Raw genomic sequence first — 15,000 nt, 5'->3', positions numbered from 1 at the left:
ATGCCATATCTTGTATGATGGTACATACTGTACGGTAGTGCATTCTGCAATATAGCATATACTGCATAATTGTACACACTATACTATTGCACATGGTATATATATATATATATATATATATATATATATATATATATATATATATATATACATATATATATGTATATATATATATATATATATATATATATATATGTATATATATATATATATATATATATACATATATATATGTATATATATATATATATATATATATATATATATATATATATATATATATATGTATATATATGTATATATACATATATATACATATATATATATATATATATATATATATATATATATATATATATATATATATATATATATATATATATATATACATATATATATGTATATATATATATATATATATATATATATGTATATATATATATATATATGTATATATATATATATATATATATATGTATATATATATATATATATATATATATATATATATATATATATATATATATATATATATATATATATATATATATATATATATATATATATACATATATATATATATATATATACATACATATATATATATATATATATATATATATACATATATATATGTATATATATATATATATGTGTGTGTGTGTGTATGTGTGTGTGTGTACATATATGTGTGTGTATGTGTGTATATTTGAAAGCCTATGAAGATTGCTTAATACAGTTTTCGAAGTGTAAAGGTGATTTAAAAACAGAAATATATATATATTTTTTTTTAATGTTATGAAATCTTTTATGAGGATGTTACTAACCTTCTTTGGGAAGAAGTTGTTTTTCTAATGTGTGAGCGTTTTCGTTAAACCTTTTCAAACACCACCAGAGGAAATTCTGTACTACAATTTATACTATACTATGGTATATTCTACACTATGGCATATTGCGGTCTATGGTATATACTTTGTCATGCTATACACTGTACTAAAGATATGGCATTTCTACCAAGAAAACATTTCCAGATTTTATGAGCTGTCACTTCTGCATTTCACGTACCGAAACACGCTGCATCTCATGTGAGAACCTCATGTGACTTTACTTCTACATCAAATATGCTTACACTTCTGCTTCTCTTTTGACGACACCTCTGCATCAATTTAGAAAATCGAGGTTTTATCTAACGATACTTTCTTTTTTGATCTCACAGCATGTAAAAACCACTGAAATGCTCAAGTTATTGCGTGTTTTAAACTATAACTACGAATTTGTAACATTTATCGTTTTCACCGAACAGGGCTTCTTTGAATTTTTATGCTTTTTGTACCCGGTGATATGATCGCTGAAAGATCAGAGATTAGAGTACGTAAACATTAAATTTCCAGACTTATTATTGAAAGCTAGAAACTCTCAGATACGTTAAAAACAGTAAGAACCAACAAGGGATATTCTACTTGGTTACTCGCTTGCTAGAAACAGTAGCCAAATGTCTTTCAGAGTATACCCTAACGTCTAGAGAAGGAAAGGACCAATTGAATAAAATAGTCTTACATTCGCCTATAAAGGTGAAAATGACGTTATAGTTATGGTTGAGAGCAGGCTTTGATCGTTGTTTTACTGGATCAGGTCAGATCTGGGGCTAAAACATCAATAGGCCTTTACAACTGGAATATTAGTTTATTTCTGTTTATTTCTGACTTCTTAAGAAAATATTGATTGTTACCAAAGTGCACAAAACTCGTCAGCGGCGCAGATCGATGGCGATCAATGCTGATCAATGTTGATTGCTGTCGAGTAAGAATATGAACTGAAGCAGAGAACAAACACCCGCAAGAATAAGCCAAGGTGGAAGTCTCTACGCTGTTCGTTGCCTTGCTTGAAACAACAGCCAATTTTCCCTCAAATTGCATCCTCCTGAGAGAAAAACATATTAGTCCAACATACTGGTTCATCACATGTGGGGTGGAAGTTTCGGTACGTGACATACATGAGTGACATCACATGTAATGTAGAAATGCTTACTGAGTAGAAATACCATTTCTCTAACATTGAAGAAATTAAAGAAATTCCTTCAATGCAACAACGATATCCGTAAGACATTTCGTGACCCCACCACCACCAAGACCGAGCTGGTAGCCGAGATTAAGGAGGTGCTCAAAGATCTTCATCTCAGTTGTGCAAAAGAATATCTAACCATTACTCTACATTTAGACATATCAATAAACGTAACAATACTGGGCTTAGTAAATTAATCTGGTATCTAAAAGATCATAATTTGATTTGGAATGGAATATTCTCTCTATATCTTTACCGTATGATAAAGGTAAATCTTTTTGTTCGCTTTGTAACGGTTAAATGTATTTCATCCTGTTCTCAGATAATCCTCTTGTAAACACATATGTCGGAAGTAAAAAGATTTGAGTAACACCTGCGTTTAACTCTATTTATTTATCTATATATATATATATATATATACATATATGTATACATACATATACATACACACACACACACACACACACACACACACACACACACACACACACATATATATATATATATATATATATATATATATATATATATTATTTAAAGGACACAATACATAGCTTTAAGTGCTCCATGTGCTATAAATCGATAATAGTGTGTAACTTGGTTGAACCTCAACATAAAGCAATCACGCCTATCATGTAAAGTTTATGAATTTGTAGTAAAAAGCCTCGCTAAGAGGTTCCTTAAGAGGTTTCTATCACTGTTCTGCGATAGAAAACTCAGCAAAGAAAAAGGACTCCATCTGGTGACAGATAAATATATCCTTAAATAAATATGTCCTTTAAATAAATAATATTTATCTCTTAGCAGACGGAGTGCTTTTGCCGTTGAATTTTCTATCACGGATGAGTACATTAGAAATATATATGTGTGTGTGTGTGCGTGTGTGTGTGTGTGTGTGTGCGTGTGTGTGTGTGTGTGTGTGTGTGTGTGTGTGTACAACGAACTGGCTTATATAGTAACCTATTGAACAATATAGTATGTCTGTTACCCTTACAAAGTGACATATTGACATATGTAGCTGACAGTGTTTTGTGTTGTACAACAGAAAATATCTATAGTTTATTGTCATTGATGAAATTCAAACCACAGAATTCAATTTTGTTTACGAAGACACTGGCTATAACGCGGAAGTGTTTACATCTGTCTATTGTATAAAGTGATAGCTAAAATCTATAGATATATTCTGTAAAAAGAATACACTAAATAGTGTCGTTCTTAGCGTACACTTTGTGTTTTGAATGAGATGAGATGTCACGTCTAGTTTGTCTTTGATCATGGGCTTGGTAGAATTGGGTGGAGATAATCCATTCACCACATCACACCACACTAATTCAGATAAAGATATACTATAGCTCAATAAAGAAAGGGATGGTTATGGCTGGATTGCCTCTGATTGTAGGTCTGCTAGGCTACAGAAGAACTGGTACTAAAAGCCAACAACAGCAGTAGCCAAAATTTAAAAACCAAATGATTACAGGAAAATAGATTGTCTGTGACAACGCTCTTCGCTATACAAAGGGGTTATGTAGAGACAGTTTACTCATGATAGTTGTGGTTTAGCCCTAAGTAATCCTTTAATAAGCAGACCTATACTCAAAGAAGGTCCAGCCGTGACCATCGGTTAGTCATGGCTAAGAATGACATTCTTCAGTTACGGTATTAACACTTATCTTCATCAGTAATATATTTTAACTCCGAAAAAATCTTAGAATTGTGTGTTTGTATCCTCCGTTGGCGCAGGAATGGTTGTGAGAATAAGAAACTAGCTCCGCAACGATATGACTCTGGATTCAATTTCACTGCATAGAACCCTGACTAAGAGTCTTCTTAAACGTATCAATGTCCATTTGGTGACACTGAAGCAGACGTCGGATTTCATCTAAGACTAGAAACAGTCCCTCTGTTGGGTTTCCACAAGGTACACTTTTACCAAATTTCAATCACAAGGCTTTGTTCAATCTGAAAGAAACACACTTTATCTGGCATGCAGTGGTATCGAAACAGAAACTAAGACGTTGTGAAGCGAACATATGAGCCATAGAGTCATACATGAACCCCCATTTACGTTCAGCAATAAACTGTTGAAAACACTTGATGTTAACCTAATTCCTGCCAGATATGTTGTTAGAGATTTAATTAAACTTTAGCTTCATCATTTATTTTTCAAGTATCTTTCCGTAGTTTCAGTAGAATTAATCTAAACTAAACTGCGTATTCAACTTGTATCGCTTCCAGTCTTGTCAGATTTATGTGTGTTTAACGAGCAATCCAGAACCAAATGACGTGGCGTCCATTTTTCTCGTTTCTTTTTGTATTTTATTATTTGCTTGTTTCGTCATCACTCCTTCAACAGAACACTAACTGTATGTGTGTCTTCGTGCGTTTGTAAGTGTAGGTGTGTTATTGTGTGTGTGTGTACGCGTGCGTGCGTGTGTATTTGCATTAATAAAGTGCAGTTTGGCACCAGATTACTGCAGGTTACACAGTTACTGTGAAATAAAGAGGAAATAAATTAGATTTCATGTGGTCCGCTTTTAGCCGAAGGCGCTAGTTTACTGATGGTATTTCTCTCTTTCTTCCTTGAAATTCATGTGAGTTTAATTGTTGCGTAAAGAAATTGCATGAAAGACCAACCACAATGACATCTCTTTTACAACAATCGTAAACATGTCAGTTGGACTAACTGTTTAGACTTTTATGCAATCATTCCTTCTAAAACATTGCAAGAATATTTTTTTATTTTTTCTGAAAATAATTTTTTAAAAACTGATGCATATTTTAATGACAAATATCAAGAGAGATGAGGCAGAATATCAATGATCAAGTCGTTGATATACAGTGTGGTGTAAAGAAAATACTGATCAACAACTAGACTTCTTATTGTTACAATATATTAGTGTGCCTGAGATAAGTTCATTGATGTATACCACAGACTGTATAATCGACCATCAGCTGGTGTCTAACAGACATAGGGAAGTTGAAATTACCAGTTCATAGATGTACATCAGTGTCTATAATCACTCACTAACAACTGATTTCTAACAGATATAGTGAAGTATCAGTGACTGGGCCATAGCTGTATATCACCGCCTGTAATAGCTAAAGAACAACTGCGAAGAATTGGTGACAAGATCATAGATGCACACCGTAGTTTATGAGAAACAACCAACAGCTAACTTACAGGTGACTCAGTGAGAGTATCAGTGATGTGTGACGAAAGGCAACGAAAGGTAACGAAAGATAACGAAAAGTGATGAAAGATAATGAAAGGTGACAAAACAGTTTCACATTTAATAATAGTGGTGATGGTGGTTGCTGTATTGAGGCGGGGACATCGAATAGTAGTTTTTTTTTTATCGAACTCTTAAGACATCCATCTCTTAACGCATGCGCTTTAATGCTATTAGTTGTTGTCTACTTATTGGAAATTAATATTTGTTTATAAAATATCGGCAGTGATATACAACTTGAATTAACAAGAGAAAGAATGAGCTGGTATAGGGAACTGCTAATATAGGAGCCGCGGGCAGAATCATGATAGCGGTCACTGGAGCCTTAACAGACACGAGAAAATAGATATGAAAGAGAGCCATGCTTATTTTCTATATCCTTGTATTGGATATATAATATAACAAAGAAGGGGGAAGAAAGTATATACACGATTCATTACTATAACTTATACACGTGACTCAACGCTCTATAACAAAAGGCTCGCAGTGAACTGCTATCAACACCGAGCTGCCAATCGCTGACAGTTCTTTGTTTTGTAACAATGAGACAGTCCACCTTTAGTCTCTTGGGGGTGGGAGTGGGTCGGAATCCTTCCACAACATATTTGCAACAGATGAAAGGCTCAAAATAGAAAGGCAAATAAAATGAAAGAAAACGTTAAGTAAATTGGAATCTGATGGTTGAACGTTAGAACATTTGGCGACGTGAACATTCTGTATAGTTATTTTGAAATTCTTAGATTAAGAAATGAATCTCTGTTGTAAGAAACACTCAAAAAAGCTGAACAAGTCTTCAGAAAAGAAATCCCGTCTCAGGCAAGCCTTACAGCCCTTAACTTCTTAAGGGGGGTGGCTGCATCCAGGTCCTGACTCTTAGGCGCCCTTCTGCTGACACTTTTTAGCCACTTCAGTTACAGCCTTACCTTAGGAGCAAAAATTTTAATATATGAAGTACTGCATGGACAAATATTGATGCTACATTACAGGTAGGTGTTCAAATATTACATAGCTTATTTGAATTACCAGAACCTTTGATCCACACAGGGACTTGTGATAGATCACTCAGATCAATAATAAATATATATACACACGCACGCACGCACGCACGCACGCACACACACGCACGCACACACATACACACACACACACACACACACACACACACACATATATATATATATATATATATATATATATATATATATATATATATATATATATATATATATATATATATATACCTCAAATAATCTTATCTCTGTCGGCTTTTGGGAGACTTTTACTCAACTCATCATATGAGAACTACAAGAGAACAAAGCAACTTTGCAAATTGGTTGCGTCTACTTGGAAATAGAACCACTCCAATTCTACAGGGATAAGAACCAGATGATGTCGAAGTACCATCCTTTTCACGGAGGTTCTTTAATGAATTACATTTTTATTGACGCATCTGAGGAAGAGAGGCGATCACGTGTAATACTTTCCCCTTAAGTATTCTGATTGTCTGAAATGAGATTTTCAAATTGCTATCAGAAAATGTCCAAACGTACTTTAGTATAAATTAAATTGTTACTGATAATCAGGCTGTTAATGAACACTACGCTATAGAACTACTTAATTCATTTACTCTATCGTAATTGCATTGGAGATTTGTTAACAAGTAAAGCTTTGGCAGATAGGCGAGCGTTGGTACCTAAAAATCAGACAGTTAGCAATTGAAATTTGCTTTTTCTATAGACAGACCTGTTTCCTGTTATATTAACTTATTGAATGACAATTAAAACAAAACGGAATCAAACATTTAATAAGATAGGGATTTACGTGTTTCAACTAGTATCTGGTCATGGAAAATTATATATTGTAGTCGTCAGGGCTAGGAAGTTAACTAATATTGATGTTGGAGCAGTTAATACCAATTGGCAAGGAAAACAAAGAAGAAAATCTATTACTAAAAACAGTGCGTATGAGGGAGCATTCAAATTAATGGTATATATTCATAATAATGATAATTAATTGTACAATGATTCAATCAATACAATGTTATAATAATTGGATTGATATTTCATTGTTATGCTTATAATGTTATTAATTATTGATTCTTATCGATGTGTTTTGTTTCATTGATTTCTTTCTTTGCAAATGATAGTTATTACATAAATTGCATACCAATGTTAATTTAAATGTAAATAAAAGAAAATATCTATTTTTAAAAAAAATATTTTTTTCTTCTCATCTATCCACCCACAGGTCATAAATTACTTCAACGAAATTATGTGTGTTTGTACAAATATATGCCATAGTAATTATTGTTTTAGTCGTCAACAACCGTGGTATTTCCATGGGTCCAGCATATTAAGATTTGTTAAATCGCTTGCAGCAGAGTTGCACGGTATCAGAAGAATACCATAACAGATTATGTCTCCGATTTCGTTCCATATCTAAGATGGTTTAAAGTGTTTTGCTACATACATTATTCTTTCAATATTCTTTCAACACATTTTCTATACTTTGAAAAAATAGCATTGTCACAATGGAAAGGCGAAGAGAAATAAATTAATGTTTTATTATAGGCAATTGTATATAGCTCTTTTTAGATTGCGTTCACTACTTAGTGTAAAGATAAAAAGAATAGATAACAACTTTCATGTTAGAAATGGCCACAATAAATACTATTTTCAAAGATGTGCTCTCCTACAATGGCACCTTAAATACTAAATATGCAGAGTTTACATCATCCAAACAATCAAATGTTTCGGGAAAATGCATTTTCTATAGTAATTTTGTATTTCGTGGTTTTCTGTGAACTTCCAACAATCTTATTTTTGCTAAACAGCCGTGGAATTTCCACAGCTGCTGCTAGTATGTATTATTATTACTATTATTATTATAACAAAATTCAAATGGAGTAAAAGTGAATGTAACAATACACTGCTACACACTTTGTACTAAAAAGGTTAATAGAACGTGAATTCTCAGTGACTACAATGACTCTGCTACGATATATAAATGTAAAAATGAAATTTAAAAATCTATTTATCTATAACCGTATTGTCTTTGAAATTAAAGAAAATTTCTGACGAATATTAGAATTTCTTGATAAAATAATTTCTTCAATTTATCCAGTCAACCATCTTCTCCTTCCACTATTCCTGGGGGGGGTTGTTGGAGTAGAGTCCTCATGCACCTTCTCCACATGGTCTTATCAGAAACAACCGTTATTATACTTTCCAGTTTGGATTCCCAGAGCTCAGCAAACCGGAGCTAATTATCCCAGGTCGGGTAAAAATGAAATTCTTAGGGGTAATGAGGATTCGTTAAACATAAGTAAAATTATATTTTGAAAAAAAAATGTGTTCCTTGTTATCTATAGTTTTCGTCTTTTTTTTTCGAATTAGGGGATAACGTCGGCTTAAATAATATATTTGCGGGTAATTGGTGAAAAAAAGTTTCCCGACTTCTAATCTACACCCAGGTCTTCTGGCTAGCTCACCTTGAAGAATCCGAATTCCCGGGACGTCCACATTATTTCTTAACCCAGAATGCTTAAATTTCTGAATATTACTTTTAATTTTTTACAGATGATTGAAAATAGGTTAAAATGAAAAAAATAATTATTAAAACTCATTTACTTCAAGTAGAAAGGGAAATACTCTGTGACCTATAAATAGGACACTGGGACAATGTGATATAGCTTATTTAATGTTCTCATTTAGTGTCCTATTTATAGGACAGTGGGACTTAATGGGTTACGGTAAATTCCTCGTTTTTGTTGACTAGTCTAAGACCAACTCTTATCTAGCTAACTTATCATGAAAGACGTTCCGGTTGTGATCATCCCATGCAAGCGTTTCTTTCGATATGGTAAGATGTGATCCGGCTGCTATTTCTAGCAGACTGAACAAATGTTTAGCGATTCTCTTCTTGGTCAGCACAGTTAGAACACGTTTGCCCATAAGTCAGCTGAATCAAACCTGAAAAAAATACCGGAGATAACAATTAATCATTAATCAACAAGAACTGCAATTCACATCTGGAACGTGTTGACAGGTTTAACAGTAACTGCAACAACAATTAATTCATGATTTAATTAACAAAAACTATAAATGAGTGTGTCAACTGAAACATATTTTTGTATTAATGTCGACGTTTCTGTTTTTGTTGTTGTTGTTGCAGGTATTGGCATGGCATCGTTGTAGATCCTTCGGGGAACTTCTACTACAGGTGGCTGGCTGTGACGTCAGTGGCCGTCGTCTATAACATCCTTCTTATCGTGGCTCGCTCGGCATTCGGAGAACTCCAACGGAAGTACGTCGCCTTATGGATTACATTGGATTACCTCAGTGACCTGGTCTATCTTATAGACATGGGTGTGAGATTAAAGACAGGTGAGTTAATTGATGGTAGTGGTGGTGGTGGCAACTCACCGTAGAGACACGAGCATGAAATCAAAGACAGGTGAGCTGCGTGGTGGTGGTGGTGGTGGTGGTGGTGCTGCCGGCGGTGGGGGTGGGGTGGCGGCGGCGGCGATAGAGGTTGTAGTGGCGGCAGCGGCGGTGCTGGTAAGAGCACCTTTGTCCGTGTGTGTGTGTGTGTGTGTGTGTAAGTATGCACACACACACACACACACACATATATATATATATATATATATATATATATATATATATGTTGTTGTACTTGGGGATGGTCATATTGCCAGTTTAGCCAATAAAAACACACGCACTGTATATTTGGTGTTAATTTTTTTTTTTTTTTTTTTTTTCAGCTTTATATTACATTAATCTTAATCTTAATCTTATTTCGGCCAGAGTTCTTTCGTCACACTTCTGTGACCTCATCAGTGGTCCTTTGTTTCCTTCTTTCTTATGTGTGTCTCACCTTGCTAACTATCAGCCATTTTGTATTTTGTATTCCTATTGTATGTGTCTACGCATGCGTGTCCTTCAATGTGTCTGTGTCTTTTGTAAGTGCATGTGTGTATGGGGAGTGTCTGTATCACCTATATTCTCTGTTAATACGTGTTCATTTGTATTAGTTTTTATTTATTTATATGTTCATGTGTGTGTGTGTGTGTGTGTGTGTGTGTGTGTGTGTGTGTTTTTTTTTTTTTTTTTTTTTTTTTTAATGTGTTTAATTAAATTTTGTTAACGTATGTAGTATTTAATTCCATTTGTTTATCTATGTATTGTATTATACTTTGTTCCTATTATTGTTTTATGGGTAACATGTTGTCAGATGTTAGTTGTCAGATGTTAGGTTTGTTAGTGGCGTATGTTAGTGTTCCATTCTAGTTTCCTATTCAGGCTAGGTTTCCCTTCTATTATGTGTGTAGCTTCAGTAATTTGTCTAAGTGCTGCATCACTGCTATGTGTAGATAAGATTTTAATTTCTATGTTGTTGATTGAGCCTCTATGTTCTTGCTCAGCGTGCTGGTACAGAACTGATGAGTTCTTCCCTTCCTTAAGTTCCCTCCAATGTTCGTTTGCCCGCTCCCCTATACTCCTTGCTGTTTCGCCTACATATGTCGTTGTCTTATTTCTGCATCGTCCCTCTGTACATCTTATACTATAGACCACATTTCTGGTTTTGCAGTTCGTTTGTGGGCTAAATCTACATACGATACAGTTCCTATCAGTGCAGGGGGTTCTACTGAAAGGGTATGTTCTACTGATAAGGGATTTGATAGGGTTGCCTGGCCTTTCAACAACCTTAATTCTTAGCTTAAGTTTGTCTAGGGCCCTTCTAAAGCGGTACGCCAGTTCGCCTCTAGGGGTGGTGTCGACGAACATGACGCTTTGGTACTTGTGGCTATTGTACCATGAGCTTGCCTTCCCTATTTTCTTCTTAGTTCTTTCTATGGTGTTCCATGATTTGCTCCTATAGAGTGGGCAAATCCCATTCCTATCGTTGCGTTTGATTGTTTCAAACTTCTTCATAGCTCATCTGTTTCAACACACGATTTCACATAAAAAATCTTGCAAAACAAATATATATATATATATATATATATATATATATATACGTGTGTGTGTGTGTGTGTGTGTGTGTGTGTGTGGTGGTGGGGGTGTATACACGCAACCGTCTAACCCTTTTTCCTTAAAATTATTGGCCTCTTACCTAAATTAGAAACATGAATAAATACATAAATAATGATAATAATAATAATAATAATAATAATAATTATTATTATTATTATTATTATTATTATTATTATTATTATTATTATTATTATTATTATTATTATTAATATTATTATTAATATTATTATTATTATTAATATTATTATTAATATTATTATTATTATTAATATTATTATTAATAATATTATTATTAATAATATTATTATTAATAATATTATTATTATTAATATTATTATCGTTATTATCATTATTATTATTTATCATCATCATCATTATTATTGTAGTTGTTGTTCGTGTTGTTGTTGCTGTCGTTGTTATCAGTAGAAGCAGAAAAATTCTTGAAACGTCACGCTAAGTTTCACATGACTATGCATAAGCGCAAACAATCGCAAACTCATCGAAATATGATTAATCATCGATATCTGATTTGTTGTCAAAACAAACACAAAAAAAAAAAATATATACGCCACATGTAAAAATTGTTCAATTCTTATATGCAAAAACACGTGATACTTTCTTTCTGCTCACATGCAAAATTGCGTGATATTTTCATGTCGTCTGTATTACTTCATGTCGTCTTTATGACTTCATATAGTCTGTATCATCTCATGTCGTCTGTATTATTTCGTGTCGTCTGTATTATATGTGTAAAATACATCATAACAAGGAAGGTGGCTATAGTTGATGCAAGATTCGTGTGGATTCAAAACGGATTGATTTTTTTCAATAACCCTGTTTTGGCAACCAATCAGTTCTCCATGGTTAATCATAGTCCCATGAATTTACTAAAAGGTTCGCTTATATATTGTCAGCTAACATCTCCACTTCTGTAATTAAATAAGCAGCAACATGAAACTCAGAGTAACGTTTCATAAAGTTTCAGCCTCCAATGAAATATAAAGCTCTTCTTTGTGTATTTAGTATTTTGCGTTTGTTAATAAATGCGTTCACCAGTTCATGCATGCACATACAAACACATACACACACGTATGCGTATGTAGTTTTTGAATGATAATACGGACATAATAAATAGTTTCGCATAAGTCTGGCAGAAGGTCGGTGTATATGGATATTTGGATGTGGAACGGTGTCTGCAAAGACGACTAAGATTGAAGTAAGCTATGTGTCAATCCTCTCAGGAAAGTAAATGTGAATTATTATCTTTGCCGAGGAGAATATTTTTAGTGCAAAGATACAAATGGAGATTAAAAACCATTGAGCTTTGTGTCGTCTGGTATAGAAACTGATAAATATTAGTTATGTTATAAATTCAGAGAAAGAAAAAGAACGAAGGAAAGATAGAAAGATAGAATGACGGGAAGAAAAAGACAAGCAGACAGAAAAATTAACTAAAAGAAAAGAAAGACAGACAGAAGGAATTAAATAAAAGATGAAAGAAGGAAACAAAGAGAGAGGTCGGTGGAGCAATGGTGCCGACCGTTTTACGGTGACGTACACCAGTATCTGAGGATGTTTTTCCTCTCATGCAAGCAAAGTGCAAACGTTTCTAATTTAGTATTTAGGTATAGTTCGTGTGAAATGAAGTTTTTTTATATCTGTTTCTTGTTGTTGTTTGTTTGTTTTTGTTTTGTTCTTTAATGTCCGCTAAACTAATTTGCATCATCGGTTTCTGTCAGAAAAAGCTTAAATTTTTCTTTTGAATGTCATATGTATTGGACCAATGCTGTAACGTTTTGCTTCCCATAGCTCATGATAGGCAACCGCACTGTGTTTAGTAGAAACACATGATAGGCAACCGAAAACATATTTTACAGCATTATTCAACCCTTAAACTGAAACGTTATTCTTAGATTTTGCAATCGGGTTGCGCTTGAGAAACAACATGGGAACTTATAGATAATAGAAAAAAATGGAATGAAAACGGAGAAAAGACGTGGTAAAGTATAACAAATAATACCAAGATCTGGACCGATAGGTAACACAGTTTTCATGCTGACAGAAAAGCTTGGTTCGACAAAAAGTGCACAGAAGCAGAAGAAGCAGCTTGTAAAAGTGATCCAAAGACTATACCGCATTGTAAGAGAAATAACAGGACCAAAAAGCAGCTTAAATAAAGATAAACAGTGAAAGATAAACAGGGAAGGGCTTTGCTGGTAACGAAAGATTGCTGATACACGATGGCACATTTCCGAAAAACATTAAATCTACCAACGCCGACACAATTCTACACTATGCCTAAAATAATATATTTTGCAATTGGGTTACTCTTGAGAAAATAAATCTTCTGATACTGCCTAAGACACCGTAAGAGGGGTCGACATTATTTCTATATCTGCCGCAAATACATAACATATGGTAGTAAAATCTTAAATTCGTTTCGTTATATCTTATAAACCTATTCATTCCTGAAACTGATACGTTCTTTTTCTTTCTTTCACAGGTTACTTGGAGCACGGATTGATGGTTAGAGATACCAAAAAATTGCGATTGAATTATTTGAGATCAAAATCGTTTCGTTTCGATGTTGCTAGTATTTTACCAACTGATCTTTTCTATATCATAACCGGTATTAATGTGCCGGAATTACGGTTTAATCGCTTACTCCGTTTTACCAGACTTTGGGAATTTTTCGATCGGACAGAAACCCGTACAAATTTCACTAATTTGTTCCGGATTTGTAAACTAGTACTGTACATTCTTGTGATTATTCATTGGAATGCCTGCGCTTATTTTGCCATCAGCCATTCGATTGGGTACGGGGCAGACGGTTGGGTTTATCCAAATATTTCAGAAAAAAAATTCGCACCTCTAACGCGAAAATACATTTATAGTTTTTACTGGTCAACTTTAACATTGACTACAATTGGGGAAACACCGGTCCCCGAACGTGATGAAGAATATTTATTTGTGGTGGTAGACTTCTTAATCGGTGTTTTAATCTTTGCCACTATTGTTGGTAATGTCGGAAACATGATAACAAATATGAACGCTCAGCGCGCCGAGTTCCAACAAAGGATGGACGGCGTTAAGCAATATATGGAGTTTCGTAAAGTAAGTAAAGAACTTGAACAACGTGTGATTAAGTGGTTTGATTATCTATGGACCAATAAACAATCTCTGAATGAAGAAGAGGTTCTGTCGGCGTTGCCAGACAAGCTAAAAGCCGAAATGGCCATTCACGTCCATTTGGACACGCTGAAACAAGTAAGGATATTTCAAGACTGCGAGCCCGGTCTTCTCGTTGAACTAGTTTTGAAACTAAAGTTGCAAGTGTTCAGTCCCGGAGATTACATCTGCAGGAAGGGCGACATTGGTCGTGAGATGTACATCGTCAAAAGAGGACAATTGCAGGTAGTAGCCGATGATGGCATTACCGTCTATGCTACATTGACTGACGGAAGCGTGTTTGGAGAAGTAAGTATTTTAAATATTGCCGGAAATAAAACTGGGAATCGCAGAACGGCCAATGTCCGAAGCATTGGATATAGTGACTTGTTTTGTCTCTCTAAAAATGACTTATGGGATGCTCTGACGGAGTATCCCGCTGCTAAGAAACAACTGATTGAACGGGGGAGGCAGCTGTTGCTAAAAGACAATCTTCTAGACGA

The 15,000-nt window shown here is 34.1% G+C and overlaps 1 protein-coding gene across 3 annotated transcripts in view; it reads left to right on the top strand.

Moving 5' to 3' along the window:
* The window catches only part of LOC106883908 (cyclic nucleotide-gated channel alpha-3), a 292,815-nt gene that overhangs the window by 276,913 nt on the left and 902 nt on the right, over positions 1 to 15,000 (top strand). For all 3 annotated transcript variants that reach the window (XM_089341446.1, XM_089341447.1, XM_089341448.1), the window contains 2 exons: positions 9,465 to 9,676; positions 13,833 to 15,000. The exon at positions 13,833 to 15,000 is cut by the window's right edge and continues 902 nt beyond it. In XM_089341446.1, the coding sequence (XP_089197572.1) occupies positions 9,465 to 9,676; positions 13,833 to 15,000 (1,380 nt within the window). The remainder of the gene's footprint in view (positions 1 to 9,464; positions 9,677 to 13,832) is intronic.

The sequence above is a fragment of the Octopus bimaculoides genome, chromosome 24, assembly GCF_046866305.1.
Source record: "Octopus bimaculoides isolate indiv1 chromosome 24, ASM4686630v1, whole genome shotgun sequence".
Taxonomy (NCBI): domain Eukaryota; kingdom Metazoa; phylum Mollusca; class Cephalopoda; order Octopoda; family Octopodidae; genus Octopus; species Octopus bimaculoides.
Note: the sequence above shows the minus strand (reverse complement) of the source record. Positions and strands in the feature narration are given on the sequence as shown.